The sequence below is a fragment of the Macrobrachium nipponense genome, chromosome 24 (genome assembly GCF_015104395.2).
Source record: "Macrobrachium nipponense isolate FS-2020 chromosome 24, ASM1510439v2, whole genome shotgun sequence".
Lineage (NCBI taxonomy): Eukaryota > Metazoa > Arthropoda > Malacostraca > Decapoda > Palaemonidae > Macrobrachium > Macrobrachium nipponense.
In genome coordinates this window covers 75,683,854-75,709,870 of record NC_061091.1, presented here as the reverse complement: position 1 = coordinate 75,709,870, position 26,017 = coordinate 75,683,854, and the positions used below count along the sequence as shown (strand labels likewise).

Genomic DNA, 26,017 nt, shown 5'->3' with positions numbered 1-26,017 from the left:
TTAGACATTGGAATAATTAATGTTTTCTATGGAAAAAATGTGATTTGTCACCTTTAGGAAAAATTAGCATAAAGGCCAAATTATGAAAAGTAGTCTACAGTATTAGCTAAAATGATAATGTAGGAAATTAGGAATTATAGAAAGTATAGCAATAGATTGGATTATGTGATTGTCAGCTAACAGTGCATGATGTGTGAGTCTTGTAGTGTCTGCTACTTTTGTGTATTGTAATAATTTGATTTTGCAATTTATCCAGTCTCTCTGAGTGTTCTCTTCCACTTGAAATATGTTGTAGTTGGAAATTTTCATAGCATTATTAAATTTGAATGATAATTTTCAGTATCCTGATTTTCAAAATAGCTTTGCCGCTTAAGTTGATAAACATTATGTAAAAAGGATTAACTAAGTACAGTATTAAAAACAACAGCAAAAAACTTTCACATTTATTGATATGTCTTTGAAAACACACCAATAGGAATATTTACAATTAAGTTTCACTTGTAGTAAACCATTTACATGAAAGGGTTCACTGTTACATACATGTGTGGTCTCTTGAGTATATAGTTTAGCCACTAACATATATATATGTATACATATATATATAAGTTGATGGCAATATGTATATCTTTTTTGCAAAGTTGACATTTTCAGTAACTGTGTATCTAGACTATTTTTAGTTGTACATTAACACTTTTGTAAGTCCCCTTCTTACTAAACAAACAGTGGACGGTTACTTCAAGCACAGCATTAAATCGTGTTACATACACTTTTGCAAGGTTGTTTGTGCTTTTTGATTTCACATACTTTTGCATCGGAATAAAACAGCGTGCATTGGAAAGTTAAGGCCTAAATGTGACAATCTCAGCTCATAGCTATTCAATTTAATATTGGTATATATATATAGATACTGTATATGGTTATTGCGAGAACATAGCATTACCAAGGTTGAATATATTACACTTTTTATAGCACTATTAGATATATGTAATCTTTAGCAGGGAAGAAAAACCAACCACAATTTACACCGAACAGGGGATCAGGCTGACTTACAAGTCCTGATGGTTGTCAACAGAGCAACAGGTTTGAACTTCTTCCAAATAACTCAAAAACTTGAGACCTGTCTTGATTCGAAAGTTATGCTTTTACCACACAAGTGCTGTACAGGATACACAATTTCCTTTATTATTACTTATTAACATGCAGTTATGACGGGCTGTCTTAATTAGGAATAGGAGGGGACACTTGGGCATAGTCTGTCTACGGTCTTGTAAAGATACTGGAATGATTATTATACAGCACTGCCACCTACACTGTAGTATTTCAGTGGAAGTGCTGTCATGTGATTGATTTCGCCATGTTCATCACGTTTTGTCTCTTTACAGCCGGGTACATAACAGTATGCTTCGTCGGTCGTTTCTCCGACACTTACGGGTGGTGAGTAACTACCATGGTTTCATTCTATATAAAAAGTAAGACTGGGCAATCTGAAAGGATCAAGTGTACACATTACATACATAAAAACCACTTCACTGCAGTCTGATCATGTACCAAACAGGCATATGTCTGAAAGTTCTTATTAACTAAACTATCACATATACTTCAGACTTGGTTAGCAAAGATTACAAATGTAGCAAATTTCAGAATTTGATACACCAGGGTTTCTCCAAATGGATATAAATCTAAATTGCCAACTTATAAGATGATCATGGCTAATAATTTATGTACAGTAAAATAACTAGAGCAAAAGTATGTTTAACCCAAGTTAATTTAACAAGAGATATGATGTGGATTTTGCTCGCTCAAATCGTCTGCCATTTACAGTAATGCAGCATGGAATAAGGGCATATAGTATATGAAAATAGTTTGAGTATAGTACTTGACACCTGAATGTAGAAAATAATCCCATCACACTAAAAAAAAAAGGGAGGGGAAAAAAGGACTTGGCTATTTATGTACTAAGTGAATAAACATTTCAACTCCTTTTTTAATAATAGTATAGTACTGAAATGTTATTTTCAATTATACAGTATTTACACCTACATATGAAAGCACAAAGGGGTTGTGAATGGATTCTAAAGTATTTATATAATATATGCACTGAATCTAAGGTTTTACAGCTTAAAAGGCAATAAGTAAATAGCATTTTAGAATACAGTATTACAAGAGATTCATTCTGAAATGCAGTAGTATACATATCAATCTCTTCAGCTAAGGAATACACACATGCATCAGATATATTTTATGGGGTACTGTATATGTTTGCTTCCTGAGGAGAGCCTTGAACAAAGTTGCCTAGAATAATCACTTAGTTTGTTGTGAAGAAGAATGCCATTACAAATGAAATAAGACGTTTCAGGCATATGTGACCAAGCCGTTGCGGCAGCAGTTAACAGAAGACAAATCTGTCAATCATGTTACTACTAGTTAAAGGACTGCAGAAACGGAGTGCAATCATGATGTGTGCGTGAAAAGAAATTTAATTTTAATTTTAGGATTTTCCAATTTAATTTATTTTTAGGATTTTCCGCAATCACTAATGATACACATTTTCTCTTGTGGAGTAAATAAAAATGGCAAGACAAGCAAAAACCATGCATCCTGAAGAGCCTGGTGTTTCAAAACTAACAAGGGAACTTAATTTGATTCAAATTAGCAGTATCCGGAGTCAATTTCTCAGATTAATAGATGGGAAGAAGTACTGCATTCTTGCTTTAATTTGAAATACGTATCATTTATAGCCCTTCAGCATGTGTCTTCTGCACTGAGAATTATCACTCATATTGTAAGGTGGAGAAGCAGATTGACAGATTTGCACTGGAAAAAAAGCAAAACTTCTATATACTGCGAATACAGTACTATTTTGTTTGAACTCCACAAACTACAGTACATAAGTTCAAATCCTCAGAAATGCCAGTGATAAATTAATTACTGTGTTGTGCATACTGGACTTCCATTAAAGTAATGGAAATTAAATTATACTTTCCTGAGAAATTTATTATTACCAAAATATACTTTTATATCCCAAAAACCAACTTAAGATTTTCATTACAATACTCGATATTCCCAGTTTTTAGAGCACAGTGCATACTGTACTTAAATGTCCCCATTTACTGACTGCCATGACACCTCCTGGTGATTAGGAAAGAAATTAATAAATTTAAATTTCATAATGTACCCTTTTCTAAACCACAAAAATAATTCTATGTTTGAAGCAATGAAAAAACCAAAAAAATATGTTTAACCCTTTAAAGTCTATAGGTAATATGAATATGAAAGACTACATATTTTGCTTGGCATCTTCAATGCAATGTACGTAGCTGTGTTACTATCAAACACCACGAAATGCCTGAGGAAAATTCTTACGTCACAATATTCCTTAATCTAAAACCTTGAAAAGGACATTCATTTGGCACATGGTAAAACCAACGATGATCATTGTAGAATTGAAAGTTGTTTTTTCATGGCTTTACGTGACAATCCATTTCTCTCTCAACTACCATCCTGTTGTAGTTTTTTGACTACCTATATTTGAAACCACTGACAACTTTTGTCTTGTGACTAGACTTTTCAAGTTAGATAAAAATAAAGCTTATACAGTGTAAAAGTGTAAGAAACAAACAACAAATTGTCTTTTGCTTTCAGAATAAATGACTACTTAAAAGATCAATATAATTTTCCCAATAAATGTCAAACTTAAAGACAAATATAACTTCTTCAGAGGACTATGTACAAAACAGACATACTAATATGGCAACTCTTGTAGTGGATGATACCAGACTAGAAATAATGTTAATATTCAGATAGGTTTAGCAAAATGTAGATTGCCACTAATTGTTTCCAACACAGAGCATTTTATGGGACACGACAGCAGTTAATTTCTAATTTGATTAACTCCCATCTTTATCACAGATTCTTGCTAAAATGTTTAAAATACAATTCAATGGTCTGGTACTTATAAATATTCCTTTTTTATGTACAAGAATTTACAACGCTTGGAAAATAACACATTTCCTGACTGACCAACTAACATGTAAGTGTTACTTCACTATACTAATCTGTCACGTGATCATATAACGTCCAAATGCTGGTATTGATACTCTGGTCTTCCAGTGGAGGTTGCGGGAGCTGGAGGTCGCTGGGCTATGTACACTGAGGCTGCTGTGGCTGGATCCTGATACACGATGATGGGTTGAGCTGCCTGACCACCACCTGCCATTGCCGACTGGGGTGGAAGATGCACAACTCCTCCTGCATACTGGAGAAGTGGACCTTCAGGGCCCACAGCATGTCCGTGAGGTGCCCCTTGTTGGGTGTTGTGAACAGCTGTCTGAGGAACGTAACGGGCGTGATGAGATGGCTGGGGCTGCATTTTTGCTGGGTTTATGGGTGGTGGAGGCAAAAGTGAACCTTCACTTGGCCCAGGTGGTGGTGGCGGCTTACTGGTCTGTACACGTCGCACTGTTACCACAATTACCACCAGTACAATAATGCCTGCCACACATGCCAAACCCAAAATCAACATCAGGGTATTGTTTTGTGATGTTTCACCTGAAAAATAAGAGATTCAATGTACACTTAATATATTCATATTTTTTCCCATTTGCTGTGAAGTTCAATATTTACAAAATTGCCAAATTTAAAGCAAAACAGAATAGAATATATTTTCATAAGGGCAATAACTTACTTAGAACTGAAAGCTTAGCTTGTCGGTAGGCGAGTCCAAATTTGCTTGTAGCAGTGCATACATAAACACCTGTGTCTTGTAGAGTAACTTTTGGAATTACAAGCTGCAAATGAAATATTTGTGTTAACATAGTTTTAGTAAATTTAAATAAGAGTAATACTGTTGTATACTGTAGTACATATATTGTATATTTCACATTTTATAAATTTCTCCCATAAATCCATCAATCATATTGAGCCATTCTTCGCCGTCATGAAACGTCCCGACAAAACACCACATCAAGCATCACATCACCAAAGGCCCCCCCCCAGTCCATGTGCGCTTCACACGTTTGGCCCAGGACAAACAAGCCTGTGCCAAACAAGTATTCCATGACATGGAACAGGCAGGAATCTGCCAGAAAAGACTCCAGCCCATAGGTGTCCTTACTTCACATGGTACCTAAAGCAGATGGTACAAATTGGCCCTGTTGTACCTACTGACAACACAATGTCAGAACAATACCAGACAGATACCCCTGCCTACCATCACCGACAAAACAAACATGCTGGAAGCTGCCAAAGTATTCACAAAAATTGACCTATTGAAGGGGTACTACTTAGTCCTGGTAGCAAAAGAAGATATAGAAAACACCGATATCATAACCCCCTTTGGGACATACACCTTCGACTACAGCCGTTTCAACCTTCCAATGCCTTATGGACGAGATACTGGGAGAACTGCCCTGCTGTGTTGTTTATGTTGACCATATCCTGATATTCAGCCCCAAATATAAAGAGCACATGAAGGATGTAAGGCGTCAAAACCCCCTCCTGACGCAGGTCCAAGCTATCACCGCTGATTCATACCCAACTTAGTTTAAATCATGTCCCCTTTATATGGTTGCTAAAGGGAAAACCAAAATCTTTATGTTGGTCTGACAAATAAGAGATGGCTTTTCAAGCCAAAAAAGTCCTGAGTTCTGCAGCAACACTGATGTTTCCTCTATCCTGTAGGTCCCTAACCCTGACAACTGATCAAGTAACACAGCGATGGGCACAGTACTTGAGCAGGATACAGACGAAGGTCGCTGGCCATTGGCATTCTTTAGCAAAAAGCTATCTCTAGCAGAACAGAAATACTCCATGCTCAACAGTTGCTGGCAGTCCACTGGGCTATTCGCCATTTTGACACATGCTAAAGGGACAGGTGTTTGTGGTGCAAACGGACTATCAACCCTTTGTCCATGCCTTCACCAAAATCAAGAGACTGTTGGTCAGTGTGGCAGTAGCGTCACCTGTCTGCAACATCAGAGTTCTCCAGCACCATCAGGTAACTTTAGGGCTCTTACAACAATGTCGCAGACGCCCTTTCCAGAAATACCATCAATGCCGTCCAGATCAGGTTATCATATCCCAAGATCGCAGAAGCCCAGAAGGATGGCATGATCTGTCACACCTGTTTGGCCGTTCCACCACTTTTATCCTGTCGGAATGATACACATCAGGTAGGCCATGATGTCGGACATCAAGAAATTGGCTTGAGAATGTCTCTTCTGCCAAACATCCTAGGTCATGAGGCATACAGTCAGGGATAGGACAATTCAATACAATGGAGTGACACCTTGCCTACATTCATGTCGTCATAATAGGACCCCTACCCCCATCAGAGGGGTACAGATATCTCTTCACAATCATTGACTGGAATACCAGATGGCTTGACGCAATACCTGTCAAATAGCAGACAGTGGAAAGTTGTGCGCAGGCTTTAATAAACTTGGTCAGTTGGCACTGAGTCCCTAAGTATATCACCAGCGATATTGGAGCTAATTTCAAGTCTACCCATGGAACTCCCTTGCTGCCAGCTATGGGACAAAAATTACAGTACATCAGTATCATTTCAAGAAATGACTTATCATGGAGAATGATTCAGCTGCCTAAATGAGACTCGTCTCCACTGCTACATGAGCTGAGCGGAGCACCAATGAACCTCTACAGGCTACTTCCAGAATCTTTCCTTAGAAAATGTAATATGTAGGTAGCATTTCTTTAGGCCTTGGCATTGTCTTATATGGTTACGAGCTGTGTGCACAATCCAATAGTGTTAGTCACACCAGAGGCGAAGTTAACATGGACTTTTTTTGTTTTCCTTTTTAATTCTAGATTATGCAACCATGACGCTGACAGCCATTCTGACCTTATCTGTTACTAAGGATCTGAAAGATAATCTGACTGTGTCTAACAAGACCCACGCACAGCTGTTTAAGAGAACTAAGTCCTTAAGATAATGACTACTCCAGACTGTTCTTATCTACAGGCCAAATGAGAAATTCCTTTTTCCAGTCTGTATCTTTCGGGCTTGGCATGTCATTCTCCGGCTTTATGCAGAGAACAAAGTTAGTCTGGTAAGAGTGACTGTCCAAGAGGTTTAGGCCCCCTCAACATTAAAGGTCACAAATTTTGTCAATGGGCAGTTCAAACTCTTTGAGTTAAGATTTTTGTTTATGTACTGCCCTTGGCCTTAGATGTGATGCCCAAGGGAGGGATTGAGGATGTATTAGACCATTAGATGGCAGGTGAAGTGTTACCTTTCAGAGTAGAAGCCTCCCTAACCTTCCCTTTCTCACTTATCGTACATCAGTACGTGATGCGAGTCTTTGAGTTAGGCACATCCAAATATCACCAGGATGGTTGGTCAATTCGTGTAACAACTTACCAAATGCAAACTTCATACTTTACCGTAAGTGTTCCATTATTTTAAGTACCTCAGGAGAAAGCATTTTGGTACTTGCCAATTTCTCTTCTGACTCCATCAGACACTCATAATTAAGTCTGAGAGTCACTGATGAGTCCATGGTACAAGTGTGAGCAGTTGCTCTTTTTGACTGCATTCTTGGTCTCATTCAGACTGATGGGTTGCGTTTTCAGTACAATAGATTGTTTTGTATAAAAGAATAGTTTTCTCTAGAAACTTTAAAATTACATGTAGCAGCTTCTAAATTCCAAGAAAGCCCATCTAGCATTTGTAATTTAAGCATATTAGAAATTAATATATTCTTTATGTTTATACTCTTAATCAATTATGTATGTTATGTTCGAGCAAGCAGTTCAAAATACAAAATATTTGCGGTTTGATGTACTTTCGTTGGACATTGTTCAAGAGCTTTTAATGTTAATAACTGTATATGTTGTGGTAAATAAACTTCTGTCTATCTATCTACAGTAATTTATGGCAAAAATTTTCTGCTTATATTTTGTAGTTAAAAATGCTTGAACTTTTATAAAAATTTTGCCGTGTTCAGTTATTGGCCTCGCTTGTAGGGTTTATTTATTGTAACTCCATGATATTTCCCTGTCTGATATCAAATAAATACAATTCTGATATGTTACAAGGTAGTATGTTTTCTGACACCTTTTTGGATGACAGCAGGATTTTTAGCCCAGTATTGATTTTCAATAATGATGAGGAATTGGTGCAAAGTTATGGGGAAAAATGGGCTGTAAATGGAACTTGGAATTACAGCACTGATGTTTGTGGATGATACAGTACTGGTTAGGGATAAAGAAAAACATTGTAACTAGTGAAAATGTCTGCAAGTGCTTACAAGAAAAGTTGGCACCACGAATAAGGTGGTGAGGGATTGGAAGCCAAGAAGTTGAAGCAGTGAAAATAGAATGAAAAGTTGATTTCTATAGGTTTTGAGAAGGTTCAGTCATATATAAAGAAAGGGGAGCAATAGGTTGGAATGTACTGTGCAATTCAAAAGTCAGGAGGAAGGAGGAGAGGAAGTCTTCTAAATTCTGAAAATGCTCGACAGATGGTGCAAAAGTGTGCTCTCCTTGATGAGCTATGTATGTTAATAAAGCAGGTAATACTGTGGAAATTTTACAGAATGGGTTTCATTATGATTCAGGACTGAAAAGTATTAATGTGGCAGTAAGCACTTTTTTTCTTTAAAAGCAGGTTCGCATTGAAAAATATTCTACCAAATTTTTCTTAAGGTATTTATTATACTGATTTGTATGAGACTATTTTGAGGTAATTACCTTGGTGTAGAAAGATCCATCTCCTGGATTCAGAACTTGAGTTGCTTGCAAAACAACATAACGGTGGCCCTTCCAATTGAGCGTTTCGTTCTCTGGGATGTGGTCAGCTTCAACAGAACCATCTTCCAATCGACGTAACCACTACAAGGCAAAATTTTAAAATAAAATGTTTACTATACTGAATTTCTTAGTGTTGCTTCATGCACTTCTTTATGTAATAAGCATCTTTTCTCAAAAATGTTATTGTACCCTTAAACTGAATACTAGGTAAACTGTTTGCACTTGCATACTTTTAATATCAAGCACAGTATAACACATACTGCATTCATTCATAATATGAATTCATGGATTCTTGAAATACTTGCCTTTATATGTGGGGTGGCTTCAGAGTTGCCACGGCACTGGAGAGTTGCTGGTTCTCCTGCCACAACTGTTGTGTTCTGTGGATCCTGTGGGTAAAATTCTGGCTCCTTTGGGCGAGGTTGATCTGCAAAAGAAAAATTGGATGTGAAAGACAAAAATTGTTATTCACAAACAACAAAGATCCACAAAAACTATAAAAACGTAACTAACCATTTATACTAGCTTTACTAAAATATTCTGTGAAACAATTATTATTACTATTATTATTCAAAAGATGAGCCCTAGTCATATGGAAGAACCCCACCAAAGGGGCCACTGACTTTAAATTCGAGCTTCCAAAGAATATTATGGTTTATTCCAAAGAAGTAACAGAAGGCAGAGGGACATACAGAGGAAGAAAAAGAAATTATTTATTACAAAAATACTGTACTGTATTTGAGACTCCCAATGAAAGCATTATGTATTTTAAGGCATAAATGTAATTTTTCAAAGCAAGGCAAGTGACAACCCTTCCTGTCATGGGTAAAATAACCTTACCTATAACTTGCACAGTCCAGTTTGCAGTGACCACCCCAAGAGGATTGACAGCAGCACATGTGTAGATCCCAGCATCCTGAGGCTGCAACTCCACCAGCTGTAGATAATGGCGGGTGAGGCGTGACTCACCCCGTAATTTTCCCTCGTGGAGCTCTTGGCCGTCCTGAAACATTTCAAGTCGTAGAATTAAACGATTCTTTAAACTAAAATACATTTTTCCCGCATGAAACTGAACACTGGATTTGCGATAACCATATACAAATGAACACTGCATCTGCATTATCCATGAATAAATAAATTGCCTTACTCTATACACTAAAGTCATGGCACAATAAACAGTGACCAGTTTGGATCTTGTAGAGGTGATTAATCAACATTTCACTACATGGGATTATTTGATTGGATAATTATACTGTCATTTACTCTTGTCTGGTGTCCGTCAGGATTCTGACGAGCTCAAAAACTTGACATAACAATTAGTAAAATGCATTAGAAAGTCAGTGTTACGCCTAAATTGCATAATTTGGTAACTACTCCTTTATGCTGGAGAACACTGGAATTTATATTCTCTCTCTCTCTCTCTCTCTCTCTCTCTCTCTCTCTCTCTCTCTCTCTCTAAGGGCACCCTCCTGCTTATACCCATACACACACATACACTCACAAACACACTTCAACCAAATTTAATTTTTTTCATAGCCTAAAGACCAGTTCCAACAATTGAAAGTGTGGTGAACGAAAAATACACAAGTCAGTGGAAAATTAAATTAAACTTTCAAGGAAGGAAGAAAGGGGAGGGGGGGAGAAGGGAGGGTGATAAAAACGGGAGGGACAGCGCACGTTCATTAGCAGAAGGTTCCGATTCTCCAATAGGTTTCCCGTTGATCCCATTTGCATCCAAATTGTTGGTTGCAAATACAAGGGGGAGGAAGTCCCCTTGACAGGTAGGTAGTAGGAGTCATCCTCCTCCTCCTCCTCTTCCTCCACCGTTTGATCTTTTCCCTTAGTTTCTCCTTCGTGTATCGACCGAAATATCTTTTTATAAACCTAACAGGTGCTTTTGACATATTCCTCTTCATTTTCTTCTTCGTAGATCAAACGTATCTACAAAATATTTACGTAACCATCACACATAAGCTTTCGTCCTAACTATCAAGAATTTTTCCTTGAGTAAATAATATTAAAGTTGTATTTCGTGTATCTGCCATATTTATTTTACCACGCAATAATTATTTTACCTTGTATCTACGAATCCACCATACGAGTGCCTGCTATATTTTATCATTTTTGTTCTTCGTTTGTAACTATGCCAATGCTTTTCCATATACGTTAATAAGATCTAGTCTGGATAAGCCAAGCAAAAATGTGGCACTTTTTTTTTTAAAATGCGAATCGATGCTGAGGACAAAGTCTGTCTATGACCCTCCCTCTTGAGACGAACAACGAAATGCCTGCTCCTCGTTTACTCATTTGTCTCTCTCTTTTTTTTTTCCAAATTGTTTTTTTTTAAACACTTCATTTTTCTCTCTGCTCCCTTCCTCCTTTCTTCCTTCCTTTCCACTCCATCACCCTCGCGTCTCCCGAGAAGTCTATCGCCACATCTGCACCTCCGTTAAAAACAATACGCTCTTGCCAGTTCCCCATCCCATGGACACGTAATGTGAGAGAGAGAGAGAGAGAGAGAGAGTATGTAAAACACCCAGAGGCCCGCCGTTCGTTGCGTGTAGCGTTCGTTCGTTCGTTCGCCAGTGATCCATTTGGATTGTGACACGAGAGGATACTCTATCCATCTTCATTACCATTGTGTACTACGGCCGAAGAGAGTCTCTCCCTCTCTCTCTCTCTCTCTCCTCTCCGCTGCTCAACTGTTTTCGCCTTTCATGTAGTACTACTACTGCCATGTTGCGTCCTCGTTCTCAGCTTGTTTGTCGATTCTGCCAGAACCACTTCCCAGGGGCGTAATGGGACGAAAGGAGGGGAATGCAGTTTTTTTTTTTTTTTTTTTATTTAAATGGATTATTTTTTTCCTCAGCGATATTCTGCAGAATGAAGACTCGCCAACGTTTTTTTTATTATTATTTTTTATTCTTTTCATTTTTTGTGAGTTTAAAAATACTTGTGCTCTATACGTTGCACTCGTAGACTCATTGCGCATGGAGACTCTCTCTCTCTCTCTCTCTCTCTCTCTCTCTCTCTCTCTCTCTCTCTCTCTCTCTCTCTCTGTGGGCTAAAACCTTTAAACATGTTTAGTAAACATGTTTCAACCTCGTAAACATTAAGAGTATCTAACTGTATGGCTACACTGGCTTTTTGAATGCATTTTTGACCTAGTGAAGTTCTTAAAAGAGAAGGGGGGGGGGGGGGGATTATTACCACTGGAAATTAAGTGCCTTGCAAAGGTGGGCTAACAATAATAATAACAAAAACATAAAATACAGTACCCCACGTATGATTATTCATTTGTCAAATAATTATGGAAAATACAACCAAACGTTGTTCAAGATAAACATGCTTATGTTTGTAAACAATGGATGAAATAAAAGAAAACAAAAAACAAAAGTCAAACTTTCCTTCTCCTATACAACCTTGATGCGAACACTATGCAGTGAGCCTTAAGAAGGAAGTCCAGTATCTTCACTGCCCATAAATACAACATTCGGTTAGTTGTCAATCATTGTGGATTCTCTGGGCTCGACTGAAGTTTCGTACAGAGACGAGATATACAATGAAAATGCATAGTGGACTGTACAGAATTACTCTAAGGTTGTTCGCCAGCGTCCATTCCATGGCTCCCCCTGGCTGCAACCCCCTTGCATTCCATTTACTGTACCTTCGTTCATGTTCTCTCTCTTCTATCTTACTTTCCTGAACCCTCCACTCTTAACAATTGTTGCATATTGCAACTGCGAAAGGTTTACCTCCAGTTACACCTTTCAAACCCTCCTACTATCAGTTTTCCTCCTGTTACACCTTTCAAACCTTTCTACTCTGTTTCCCTATCACCACTGAACGACCTCACTCATAGGTCGCCCCCAGCACTTGCAGGGCCTTTAGCCTAAATTCTACGTTCCAATTTCCAATTACAATAAAAATGCAAAAAAATAAAAATAAAAGAGGACCAACCTTGAGCCACGTAACGGTGGGTTCGGGAACTCCAGTGACCTGACACTTCAGCTTGATGTTGTGGCCGGCCAGTTTGTCCAGAATTCCAGGAGCTGGAGGCAAGAGCTGTGGGATAAAAAATAAAAGAAGGTCCTTGATGATTATGGCACATTCAAAGTAAGAGGGGACAGATTTGCATATTCTATCTCAGTCACTGAGTTTCAGAGAAGTTCGTCGTGAATTTGGCCTGTATTCTGGTGTGGTGAATTCCACATGGACTGCTCTGGTGGAATGTGGTTCGCGTTACGCGTTAGCCAGACGGCAACGCTGTATTTAAGTTTAACAGTATATGAATTAAATGTATTCCTTTCCTCAGCTGTGCGTAAAAAAATCCCTTTAGGCACGATACTAAAATGTATCTTAACTTTATAAAGCGTATCTTACAAGAAGTGCCTATTTCTGGTCCTGAAAATATAATTCCCGAACACGAAACTAGATGGATGAAATAGCAGTTCCAGCCAACAATGACCAGAAGATCAACCGCCGGCCTCACTGTAACCCACTACTATACAGGAAAACCTCTCGGAGAAGTGAGTTCATGGCACGACACCACTCATTTGAATAATCAACTTAGAACGTCCTGGATTAAGTCGCTCTCTCTCTCTCGCATTATTTTTCGCTTCATTAAGCGTTGACGTTTCACAGCTAACGCTATTTGCTCACGAATTACCGCAGTGCTCATTGGTAGATTTTTTTTTTTAAATCATTCATTGATAAGATTTTTTTTACTCTTTCAATCTTTCATTGATGAAAATACGGGTTTTTATCATTCTCGTTCAATATTTCACTGATAAAAATTCTCGTTCAATATTTCACTGATAAAAATAAGTTTTTTTTTTATAATCTTTCAATCTTTCATTGATAACACTAAGATTTTTTTTCATTCTCGTTCAATCTTTCATTGATAAAAAATAAGGTTTTTTTTCATTCGCGTTCAATCTTTCATTGATAAAAATAAAGTTTATTTTATTATAGTTTAATCTTTCATTGATAAAAATAAAAGTTTTTTCACTCGTTCAATCTTTCATTGACAAAAATAAGGTTTATTTTATTATAGTTTAATCTTTCATTGATAAAAATAAAAGTTTTTTCATTCTCGTTCAATCTTTCATTGACAAAATAAGGTTTTTATTTTCAAAAATTAAGTTTATTTTATTATAGTTTAATCTTTCATTGATAAAAATAAAGTTTATTTTATTATAGTTTAATCTTTCATTGATAAAAAAAAAAGTTTTTTCATTCTCGTTCAATCTTTCATTGACAAAAATAAGGTTTATTTTATTATAGTTTAATCTTTCATTGATAAAAATAAGTTTTTTCATTCTCGTCTTTCATTGATAAAAATAAGGTTTATTTTATTATAGTTTAATCTTTCATTGATAAAAATAAAAGTTTTTTCATTCTCGTTCAATCTTTCATTGATAAAAATAAGGTTTATTTTATTATAGTTTAATCTTTCATTGATAAAAATAAAAGTTTTTTCATTCTCGTTCAATCTTTCATTGACCAAAATAAGGTTTATATCATTCTCGTTCAATCTTTCATTGATAAAAATAAGGGTTTTTTTTTTATTCTTTCAATCTTTCATTGACGAAAACAAGTTTTTTTTTTATTCTCGTTCAATGTTTCATTGATAAAAATAAAAGTTTTTTTCATTCTCGTTCAATCTTTCATTGATTAAAATAAGTTTAATTATTCTCGATTGAACAAGTTTTTTTTATCCTTTCCTTCATTCTCGTTCAAATCTTCCATTTGTTAATTTACAATTTCTTTTTATAATATGCGAGATCTCTTCTTTCTTCTGTATTTCCTCTTACCTTCCCTTACTTCTTTCTAATGAACACCATAATATACTTTGGAAGCCCAAAGAATTTCAAGTCAGTGGCCCATTTGGTGTCTTTGTTCCATACGAATAGGGTTCTCCTTCTGAATAATATAATAATAATAAAAATAATAATAGGTAATGTAATTCACCTATATAAGCAACATACAATTTCTCACTTCGAACCCTTTGTATTACCAAGCCGCTTGCACTAGCTGTTATTATTATTTTGTTAACAATAACTCTTTTAAGTTCACAAAATTGATTTTGTTTTGCATACGTTTCCCCAAAGTCTAACGCACTTTCGATGACAAACAAAACATAATTATTATTTCGAGATTTTTATTGACACAATTTACGACGATTAAATCATTTAAAAGCGCAAAACTCTCTCTGACAATTAAATTAGCGTTTGTGCCGTGAAAAGCATCATTTTTTTCTTCAAATTGATTCTTCAAAACAGAGACGCTCCTCTACTCAAAAACTTTCAGAGATACGAATAACCGCGATCATAAATTAAAACTGAACTTTACTGTATTATCATAATTAGTTGTATTTAATGTATTTAGGTTTTATATATAACTCCTATTCAATAAAATACTCTATATAAAATGCAGTACAGTGGTTGTATTGTGTTTTAGTATAAAAAAAATAATACTGCAGGCACTGACTCTTGAGTATATCAAGTTGGACTTACGAACAAATCCAATTACGAACTCGTTGGTAACTGGAGAGGCGTCTGTATCAAAACTCAGTTACTTTTAACCCTTTCAATCAAGTTGACGCTCACCTGAGTGAATCATGAACTTACCTGAGTGAATTCGGGAGCTAATCCACCGGGGATTGACGAAGAGGAAGAAGATGCCGACAAAGGATCTGCAGATGAAAGAAAAGTTTGATAATTATTAATTAATAAAAAAATACAAAAAAAAAAACAAAGGCACGTGTTTGCTATGCATTGTTAATGCTAGCGAAAATAATCATCGTCAATTGTACTATTCTTATGAGAATATCGAGTGATTAATTACGCCTCTGTCGTAACTAAAATCTATACATACATACACATACAAACTATACGTAAGTCACACACACGACACTACATCTATTCACGGATTTTTTTTTACGAGCTGCTAAAGCTGTAGAGAATTAAAAACATATTTCTCGAGTTAATCCATTGTTGAGGCAACGTTTGTTCATGTACACTCTGCCTAAAATGACAGTAAATAAATTACATATGCAAATATATATTTATACCAGTGTACTTGCAGGCACAATCCATGCTATGTTTGTTCATTAGCCCGACCAACACGTCAGCTACAAATGGCCAAGTATTTCATGCCGACGCTGGCATATGACTGTATGCTCTCTCTCTCTCTCTCTCTCTCTCTCTCTCTCTCTCTCTCTCTCTCTCTCGGTAAAACTGAACAGATCAAGTGTGTAAGTTGCAGCGCCTCTCCCTCTTCCACTCTCACTCTCTCAGCCATTTAACCCTCGAAAAGGAAGGAGGAGGAGGAGGAGGAGGAGGAGGAGGAGGAGTTAATGAATAATGTAAATGAGTGGTGCTGGTATGGAGTACATATACACAGCGTGCCTCCCTCTCGCTATCTATCTGCCCAAGGTGGAAGATTGCTGCTTCTGCTTCTGTTGTGATTTGCTTTGTTTACGATTTTCTTCTTCAAATCAGATCAAGTAGGATTTCTGGACTGGTTCCAAATTTAGGCGAGGCACTAAAGCACTATACTTTGGCCACTGTATACCACAGAGTCAAGTGTTTATGGAAACGGAATGGACAACTTTTTAGCAGGGAATTATAAAAAAAAAAAAAAAAAAAAAAAAAAAAAAAAAAAAAAAAATTGGTAAAAAACCTGTATAAGAGTTCTTTACAAATCCCTGTTCAGAACAATTTATACACTACGAATTTCGTATATTTGACATTACTGTATTACTGTACCTTAGCTCCAACCAATCGATTTTGGTTTGTAAAATAGTACATTGTTAAAGTAACTTGTATTTTTGTACTTTTGGTAAATTTGTTAAAAGTAATTTATATTTTTTTTATTTTTCACATCATGCAAACCTGAAATTCTTTACATAAGGGTACAGAGCTCTCGCTCGCAAGGTAAGACCCTATGTAGAAAACGAGGGTTTGTTTTATGTTTAGGAACAAATCATTATGCACCTTGTTGAAGGGGGCTTAGTTGCAGCAACAAACGCACAAACACGTCTTGCTTCTGTGCCGCAGAGTTCAATGTATTCTGACTTCCTCGAGGAACTCAGAATAAAACCTTCGTGCTTTGAATTTTAGTGAACCGATAAAAGTCGCTCTTCCCGAATTTCATTGCCTACTTAGGAACCACTGCTGAATTTACTTACGCGCTTGTTAATTGAATGACATGCATGGGTGAAAATTCTCTCCTAGTCATATATCTACGACAAAAAAAAAAGGTTTAACATTAATGGGATATATCAACCTTCCGTGTTTGTCACTTGGAACATGAGTATTTTCATTTCCCTCTAACATAAATTCCTCAGACCAGGCCATCTCAATTAAAATGAAAAAGAAATATAAAAATTATATATCCCAAGCATCGACACTGTGGGATTCAATTCCCTTTTGTACTTGTCCCATACCCCCACGATAACCGCGGCCGCCCTCCCCCCCCTCCCCCCCCTACGGGTCCCCAAACCTCCTTTCCCCTCCCCCATCCTCCACTCCCTTACCCCCTCTCCCCTTAAAATGACTTCCCTAAACTTTCTTCGCCGGTCCTAGATATTAAAAAATCAAGGCCGAATTTGGGAGCCTTGCAGGTGGACAGGAGCAGGAGGAGGAGGAGGAGGGACAACAATAAATAATTCTTCTTTTATCTCTCTCTCTCTCTTTCCTGCGACAAACAAATCCTAGAGACCTTTTTCAAGAGTTGTTTAGAATTAATAGTGAGAGAGAGAGAGAGAGAGAGAGAGAGAGAGAGAGAGAGAGAGAGAGAGAGAGTTGCTTGTAGGATGGCACTGTATGCCATGTCTTCAAGTGCATCCAATTTACAGTGACGTGAATCAAAGAAAATCCAGTTTTTTTTATTTAAAAAAAAAATCACCTGAAAAGAGGCCTAAATATACAATATCGCATAAATAACAAAACGCGACTTCAAAACTTAGTATGCATATTCTAAGCATCTGTTCTGCTGGGGCATTAAATAAAAGCCATGTCAAAAACAGTTCGTTTTTTTTTTCGTTTTTTTTTGAAAAAAAGTGGCTGGAAGAATTCTATGCCAAATATTCCTGACAGATTTCAACCTATGAAAAAATTTTACAGATGAGGAGAGAAAGGCACCATTTTTTCAGAATAAAAACAGTGGGCCCCTATCGAAAACAACGGGGGACCAGGAGGAAAAAAATGATATTAGAAAAAATATATATATCGCCAGGGGCTCTCTCTCCTCATCATCAGGAAAGCACTGAATTCACAAAATTGGATTTCTTCGTCAATTAAGAGAATTATTTTAAACCTCCCAATTTGCCTTTCTGTTCCTGATTTTTAGAGAGAGAGAGAGAGAGAGATAGAGAGAGATAGATAGAGAGAGAGAGAGCCATTCAACCGCGCCAAGTAAAATAAAAATAAAAAGATAAAAAAAATTGGGAATCTTCGAATCAGACGAAATAAATATGGAGGGGAAAGCTTTCTCAAAATAATGCATTAATTAGCCCGGGACATCAGAGAGAGAGAAAAAAAAATCAATTAACGCCTCAAATAACGCACGACAAAATCACCTACGTCCTATGATTAACGATCGAGAGAGAGAAAAAAAGATGAGGGGGGGAGGAGGGGAAAAGATGCACGAAATCAACAGCTGCTTCCGTGATGCGAGGGACAGTCCTTAGTTGGGAAGGAAGGAAAGAATATGATATGAATTCGGAAGAAAAATATATAGCACATTCACGAAGTTCTTGAATCTGCCACATTGGCGCCACTGAGCTACGCGAGTCAGATTCGTTGCGAAGCTTCCAACGGAGATCGTTCATAAACTTTCTACCTCGGGGTCTTGCAGTGGTCCCCTTTCGTGTTCTGTGCCTAAATCTAGTCTGAATAAATGAACGTACTATCTAGTTTACTTAATTCTATGCCTATATCTATTCGGCTAAATCGTAAATACAATAGACATCAAGATATTTAAACTTTTAATTAGCGTGATTCAATTTAGGCTGTAATTTCATACTTTTTTTTTTCGACCTTTTAACCTTTAAGAGACTGAAAAGAGGGAGTTGGAGAGGCTGGACAGCAAAACAAAGAAATCCAGAAAATAATGAGAACACCCCACAGCTGCGCTAAGAAATAATATTGAAGAGAGGCTGGACAGCAACGCTGAAGAGAAGAAATAGGAACGGAGGTACAGTAAAAGGAATGAAAAGGGGTTGTGGCAGCTAGGGGTACTATAAAGTAGGGAATTCGCAAGGAACCTTAAGTAAATGCCTACAGTGGACCCCTGCGGGAATCAATGTTAGGCGCATACATGGCAGGAAGATGACTGGAGCAAAAGAACTCCACTGTTCCACCATATTTTGTCAACTCAAAACGAACAAAGCGCCTCAGTGGCGTGATCGGTATGGTCTTGGCATGCCACCTCGGTGGCCGCGAGTTCGATTCTCGGGCATTCCACTGAGGGGTTAGAGATGTGTATTTCTGGTGACAGAAGCTCACTCTCAACGTGGTTCGGAAGTCACGTAAAGCTGTTGGTCCCGTTGCTGAATAACCACTGGTTCCATGCAACGTCAAAACACCACACAAACAAACAAAAACAAAACGAACAACAACAAATAACAACCACAACTACAACAATATTCCCACAGCCCAATCCATAACATTCCAGGCGTGATTTCTCTCTCTCTCTCTCTCTCTCTCTCTCTCTCTCTCTCTCTCTCTCTCTCTCTCTCTCTGTGGGTTTTAATGAACGCGCCTACGGTTCGTTCAACGCACGATTAAATAACCCCACAACCGTTTTTTGACTGCGGTAAATGCATTTATGAACGGGCCTATTACTACGCTCATGATTTCCGGGGGAAAGAATTTGATTATATTTTTTAGCTTTTTTTTTTCTTTTTCTCCTCGGTATTCCCGGTCCGTCCTCCGTGGTGGTCGTCGCTCTTGGGTTAAATAAAGCAGGCGGAACGCTTTTCATGACATTAAATAGTCTGGTGCTGTTTGGGGAGAAATTGCTTTGGAGCAATCGGGAGGAATAAAGTGATTAGGACGGTGTTTTACCTGCACCACTATAGCCTTTTCTTTTTTTTTTTTATTTTTCGGGGGCGATTGGACCTCCTCCATCTCTCTGTCTCGTCTCTCCTTCTCATCATCTTCCTCTCGTCCTCTCATCTCTCTCTCTCTCTCTCTGTGCGTGCGCTTTAAACTTGATATACAAGCATCCACCTCTCTCTTTCAATATAAAAAATAATTGCTTGGAGAGGGCCGGGGACAGTAAGATGGAAGAGAGAGAATACAAACGGAGGTACAGTCAAAGGAATGCAAGGGGTTGCAGCTAGGGGCCCAAGGAAGGGACGCTGCAATGAGCCTAAAGTAATGCCCACAGGGCAACGCGTGAGGAGCACAGAGGGCACTACACCCCCTACGGGTCAGGTGGGGGACCCGACCACCTTTGCAAAAAGTACCTGTCCAATTTTACGAAAGCCCTAGATGTTATTGGAAATACCTGAGACAATAAAATACATAAAAAATAAAATAAAATAAAATAAAAAACCGACAAACACTGAAAAGAAATCGCGGCGCTGCTTTTATCGGTCTTACGCGGTCGTATTCCAACTTGAAAAAAAGATTCCCGCCCCCCTCCTGCAACAAACTGTTAGGGAATTTCTTTTTATCTGGAGTTCCCCCCTAACTGGCGGGGTGGGAATTTTATTCTTGCCAGCACCATGAAATATACCATTTACAGACGGCGCTGCTGTGGGTCCTTTCGCATATCCTTTCCCCGACAGAGCGGGGAGATATGTAGGACGGCCTGGGGAAGTTATGTTGTATATTGCTGCGTTCCAGCCGAAAGGGAACTATTTATGTCTGTAGGAACCTTTTAGGATAATCCTATATTATATATATATGTATATATGTATATATATATGAATAACTTGATCACGAAGTATATAAAACGTGATGCTATGTATAAATAAAGGTTTTTTGCCACGAAGGAAAAAAAGAAAAGGCGAGATAGCCGAGTACTTTCGGTCCTGTTCGGACCCTTTACTGAAGGCAAACTTCAGTAAAGGGTCCGAACAGGACCGAAAGTACTCGGCTATCTCGCTTTTTCATTTTTTCCTTCGTGGCAAAAACACCTTTATTTGTATATATATATATATATATATATATATATATAATATATATATATATATATAATATGAATGTCTTTTTACTGTAATACAACAGTATAATATTGAAAATAGAAGGCCCCATAAAATACTTTTTTAACGTTGCAAACATATATTTCGAGCACTTCCTTCTGTGCTCCTGATCACTAGTAAAATATCAGGAACAACGTTAAAATAGTGTTTTATGGGCCTTTTATCTTTATCTTCATATATATATATCTATATATAGTATATATATATATATATATATATATGATGATATATATATATATACACACACACACTAAAACATGGACATACGAACACGCAAGTGCCTATAATATTAAGGTGGACTGGTTTACAGAAGATTCATTTGCTAAACAGTTCCCTCCCTCTCTACCCCCTACCACCGGCCCCCGCCCAGCCCCCCCACACCACACCAAAATGCCCGTCAGGTCGCCTCTCCAAAGTGGGAATGTTATATGAGTTCCGTGGAGGCGGATGATGGAGGGCATTTTGCGTGAAAAATTGCATTCAAATCCTCAAAAAACTTGTAATAATAATTTATTTTATATACATATATAAATATATATAAATAAAATAAAAATAAAAATAATAGATATATTATTACATCTAATAATATATGTTATATCTTATATAATCTTAATATAATATTATCATATTCTATATCTATTATTTATATTTATTGTATTTTGTTCGTTGTCGAAAGAAAGTCAAGTTCCCATAAAATTGATAAAGCTTAAAATTTAACATTTGGCAGGAGTTAAATTAAAGTAATTAGTGAATAATATTAGTAGTAAATTAAATTTCCAGTTTTTTCGGATTTAATTTCGAAAATCTCGGACCAGCCCACTTTTTGGGAGAGTATGAAAGGTGGAAATAATAGTGGGGTTGGGGGTGTGTGTGTGGTGTGTGGTGTTTGTGTTGTGTTTGCGTGGTCGATCCATCCCCATCCCCATTCCCCTTCCCCCCGCCTTTCCACCATCAAACGTCATTCTCCCCCCTAACCCAACATCCCTGCTAGCACAAAGGCCGCTGTTAATTCACCTAAATCTTTTACAACAATGCTTCTTGCCCAAGCAAGTCAAAAGGAACATGTTGCCCCCACTCGGGTCAGGGCTAGCATGTCAGACCCTGCCCCACGCTCAAGGAAACCCCGGTGGTACCCACCCTGGGTCCCCCATCCCCCCCCCGCCCACAATCAACGCGCACCCCCCCCACCCGCCGACCCGGCGTTTCCTGCTTGTTCCTATTTCTTAACAGGGGAATTATCCTAAGTCCTCCTCCTCTCTCCTCTCCTCTCCTCTCTTACACCTCCCTTCCATTTCTCTCTCCTATCTTCTCTCTCACATTCCTTTCTCTCTCTCTCATCTTCATCCATTCACCCATCGCGAAACCCCCGGATCCTTACAAAATGCAAAAACAATTTCCCCTAAAGGAGTTACTGCAAAACCAAATATTGTTTTGACTATGAATTATCTAGTTTCTTTATAAACAATGTGAGTGTCTCATCATATAAAGTATATTAAGTAATTTATGGCGTCGTCAGTCAGAAGTATAATAATAATAATAATAATAATAATAATAATAATAATAAAACAATTCGTGTCAATGTTGGAGAAATTAAAAATAAAGCTTTTACTACCCAATTTTAACTATTTATCAAAATGGATCAATATAAATGTCAACTTTAATATACATAAATTATAATCATAAATAACACGTCAGAGCTTCAATATGAAAAAAAAGTAAGTTCTTAAAAACGAACATTTTCCTATGAAAAACTACATTTGCGTTTTCAATCAAATGGTCAAGAAACACCAATTCAAGTGATGAAAAAAAATTACTCACAATTGATAATTACATTAAACCTAACAGCTTCAATATGGGAAAAGCTTTAAGTTTCTCAATAAAGAACAGAAGAGTTTAAGATGAAAACCTCTTTTTCGCGTTGTTTAACCAAATACGGTTCCTAAGAGAAAAACAGACCAAGTTTTCAAGTCAATACAAAAATTACAACGTAATACCCATTTGCTAAAAAAACCACGATTCATCAATAAAAAAAATAAAAACCCTTAAGAGCTTTACAAAAATATCGAAGAGCTTTACAAAAATATCGAAGAGCTTTACAAAAAATCGAAGAGCTTTACAAAAAATCTAAGAGCTTTATAAAAAAAATCTAAGAGCTTTACAAAAAATCTAAGAGCTTTACAAAAAATCTAAGAGCTTTTACAAAAAAATCTATGAGCTTCAACAGAAAAATCTTAAGTTCTCACAAAAACTAAGTTTCACAGAAAAAAAAATCTACTTTTGCGTGTTAACCAGATGGTCAAGGGGAAGCAACCAACTTTAAGTAACTCTAAAAAAATAAATAAATAAATAAATAAGAGCTTCAACAGAAAAATCCTAAGTTCTCAAAAAACCGAGTTTCACAAAAGGAAAATAACTACTTTTTGCCACTTTGAACCAATAACGGTCTAATGGGGAATCAACCCAACTTTAAGTTCCCACTACTCCAAAAAAAAAAAAAAAAAAGAAAAAAAAACTCAGAAACAGAATACAAGTTGGTAACGCTAGAAGCCTCCTTCACTTCCTGCAACATTTGCAACTTATGCACAACACTGTTGCTCTTCCCAAATTCTGCAACCCCGAAGACAAAAGGGGAATGAAATAAAAAAAAAACTAATTCTCTCTCTTGCAACTCGAGCGAGAGAGAGAGAATTCGTAATTACAAAACCATGCCAAGTTTCCCAAAGGAGAGGAAAAAAATATATAAAACAATAGAAAAATGTTCTTGCCTAAGGCCTGGAATGTCTGGTAGCCTGTAAACACAACAAAGAAGTTACGCACCAACACCATACCACCAAACACACACACACACACACATACATACGTACACGTCACTGCAGACTGCAGCAGCATCATCAGGCTTTAGAAAATAATAATGCTAATATCATTTGCGAGTGTAATGCGATTTTTATTTGCCATGCTTACTACGGAAAGACCTGAGAAGAGAAGAGAGAAGATAGGAGGAGAGAGGAGAGATTTCAAGGGTATATTTCTATACTTGCAAGGAAAGAATATAAATGTTTGAAAATTTGTTTAGGAAAACAGAAAATACTCTATAAACCTGAAAACCATATTTCATTCATATATATATATCATATTATACTAATTCTCTATATATAATTATTATACTATATAATAATCTTATATGATGAGAGAGGCTACCAAGGAGTTTACAAGGATTGAGGATGTCTCAAAGACGTTTGTTAAGTCCACTCCGGAGAGAGAGAGCGAATTTCAGTGCCTAAACCAATAACAGTTGAAACGCAAATGGTCCCGGAGGAGAGGAAGAGGAAGAGAAAGGGAGAGAGAGTAGATAGATAGAGAGAGAGAGAGATAGATAGAGAGTAGATAAAGTAGAGGAGGAGATTTACAATTCACGAATAAAATCCCAGCTCCTCCCCAACCATGAACAGTTCAAATGAGTGGTGAAAGTCTCTTTCCCGAAACCGTTGATGGCAGTGCAGATATAAGTCCCCTGGTCGTTAACCGTCACCTCCTTGATCTTCAGGATGCGCCCCTGAAGGCGCATGCGCTCCCACCCTTCTTCGGGAATGATCTCGTCGTCCTGCGGGAGAAACGGGGAACATTATAGAGAGAATATTTTTGAATTAGAGAAGACAATTTAGGCACCAATTCCTGAAATGTGCTACATGGGTTCGGTTGCTGCTCGTGGGCTATGTAGGAGGTTTATGGAAGAGGAACTTATAATTTGTGTGGTGGTGTGGTGTGGTTGTGTTTTTTGTATATCAGAGCGTGCAGTGTACTAAACTACACATCGATCAAAAATGTGAGGGCAAGAGCGTGTATGGGGTGGTTTTTGTATTTTGATAGGAGAGAGAGATAGAGAGGGGAGTAGGGCGATAGAGAAGAGAAAAGAGAAAATCAACCAAAGAGTGCCGTCCATAAATTTTCTCACTCTCTGTCAATATCAAGGGGGGCTTATCAACAATAGCAGCAACAGCAAACACGTCTCCCCCGCCCCCACGAATCGTCCCCTTCCCCTCCATGGGTCCAAAGTTTTACTCACCCCCCCCCCGCCCGCCCCCCCGCCCTCCCCCAGGGGGGGGGGAGGGGGGGGAAAGCTTAACTGTAATTTAGTACCGCCCGTAGGGTTAAATAAAACGAACAGGCACGTCACCAACCCCGCCCGCTCCTGCCCCCCCCCGTAATTCGGAAAATGATATGGGTAGGGGGGGAGGGGGGTGGGAAGAATACCCGTTCCCGCCCGGTTCCCCCCGCCCCCCAACCACAATACCCGATTAACCAATTGGTTACCCCGAAACATAACCACGATTTCGACGCCTTCGTCGTTGGGGTGGTCCCCCACCCTGCCGCAACCTACCCCCCCCCCCCTTACCCCCCCCCCCCCCCTTCCCCAAGCCACTTTGCGTGACGCCGGGTGGTGAATTGTCAAAGGTTGTTGATGTTTGAAGATTTTGTTACTCACCTACCTACTACTAAATAATAAATAATAAAAAATCAATAAAATGTAATAATAATCACGATTTTGTAACAATAATAATAATAAATAATACTAATAATAAATAATATCCTAATAATCAACGAATTTTTGAATAATTACCTATAATGAATAATAATAATAATAATAAAAAAAACTTTAAATAATAATAATAAATAAATCACGATTTTTTGAATAATAATAATAAACTAATAAGTAAGTAATAATAATATAATAAAGTTTAATTTTGAATAATAATCAAAATAATAATCAATCGATGATTTTTGAATATAAATTTAATAATAATGGATTTTACAGACTCTGCCTGCTTCGGCTGCTACTTCTGAGAGAGAGAGAGAGAGAGAGAGAGAGAGAGACGGTGACAATAATATATGCATGATGAGTGATCACCACCGTTTCCCTCCAGCGTCATCCGTTTTTTTCCCGGCGTTTTATTTTTTTTTGAATGTTCAATTTTTTTTTTCCTTTCTTCCTTTCTTTCTTTCCTCCCCCCTTTTCTCCCGACACAAATT

At 37.5% G+C, this 26,017-nt stretch overlaps 1 protein-coding gene across 1 annotated transcript in view; it reads right to left on the bottom strand.

Moving 5' to 3' along the window:
• Positions 1–429: 429 nt before the first annotated feature.
• LOC135203578 (fibroblast growth factor receptor-like 1) overlaps positions 430–26,017 on the bottom strand; it is a 262,550-nt gene continuing 236,962 nt past the window's right edge. Inside the window, exons 5-12 of the mRNA XM_064233335.1 lie at positions 24,404–24,590; positions 15,402–15,466; positions 12,730–12,834; positions 9,610–9,772; positions 9,075–9,196; positions 8,710–8,850; positions 4,685–4,787; positions 430–4,548 (exon numbers count right to left, since the gene is read on the bottom strand). Of these exons, the coding sequence (XP_064089405.1) occupies positions 4,067–4,548; positions 4,685–4,787; positions 8,710–8,850; positions 9,075–9,196; positions 9,610–9,772; positions 12,730–12,834; positions 15,402–15,466; positions 24,404–24,590 (1,368 nt within the window). The 3' untranslated portion in view covers positions 430–4,066. The remainder of the gene's footprint in view (positions 4,549–4,684; positions 4,788–8,709; positions 8,851–9,074; positions 9,197–9,609; positions 9,773–12,729; positions 12,835–15,401; positions 15,467–24,403; positions 24,591–26,017) is intronic.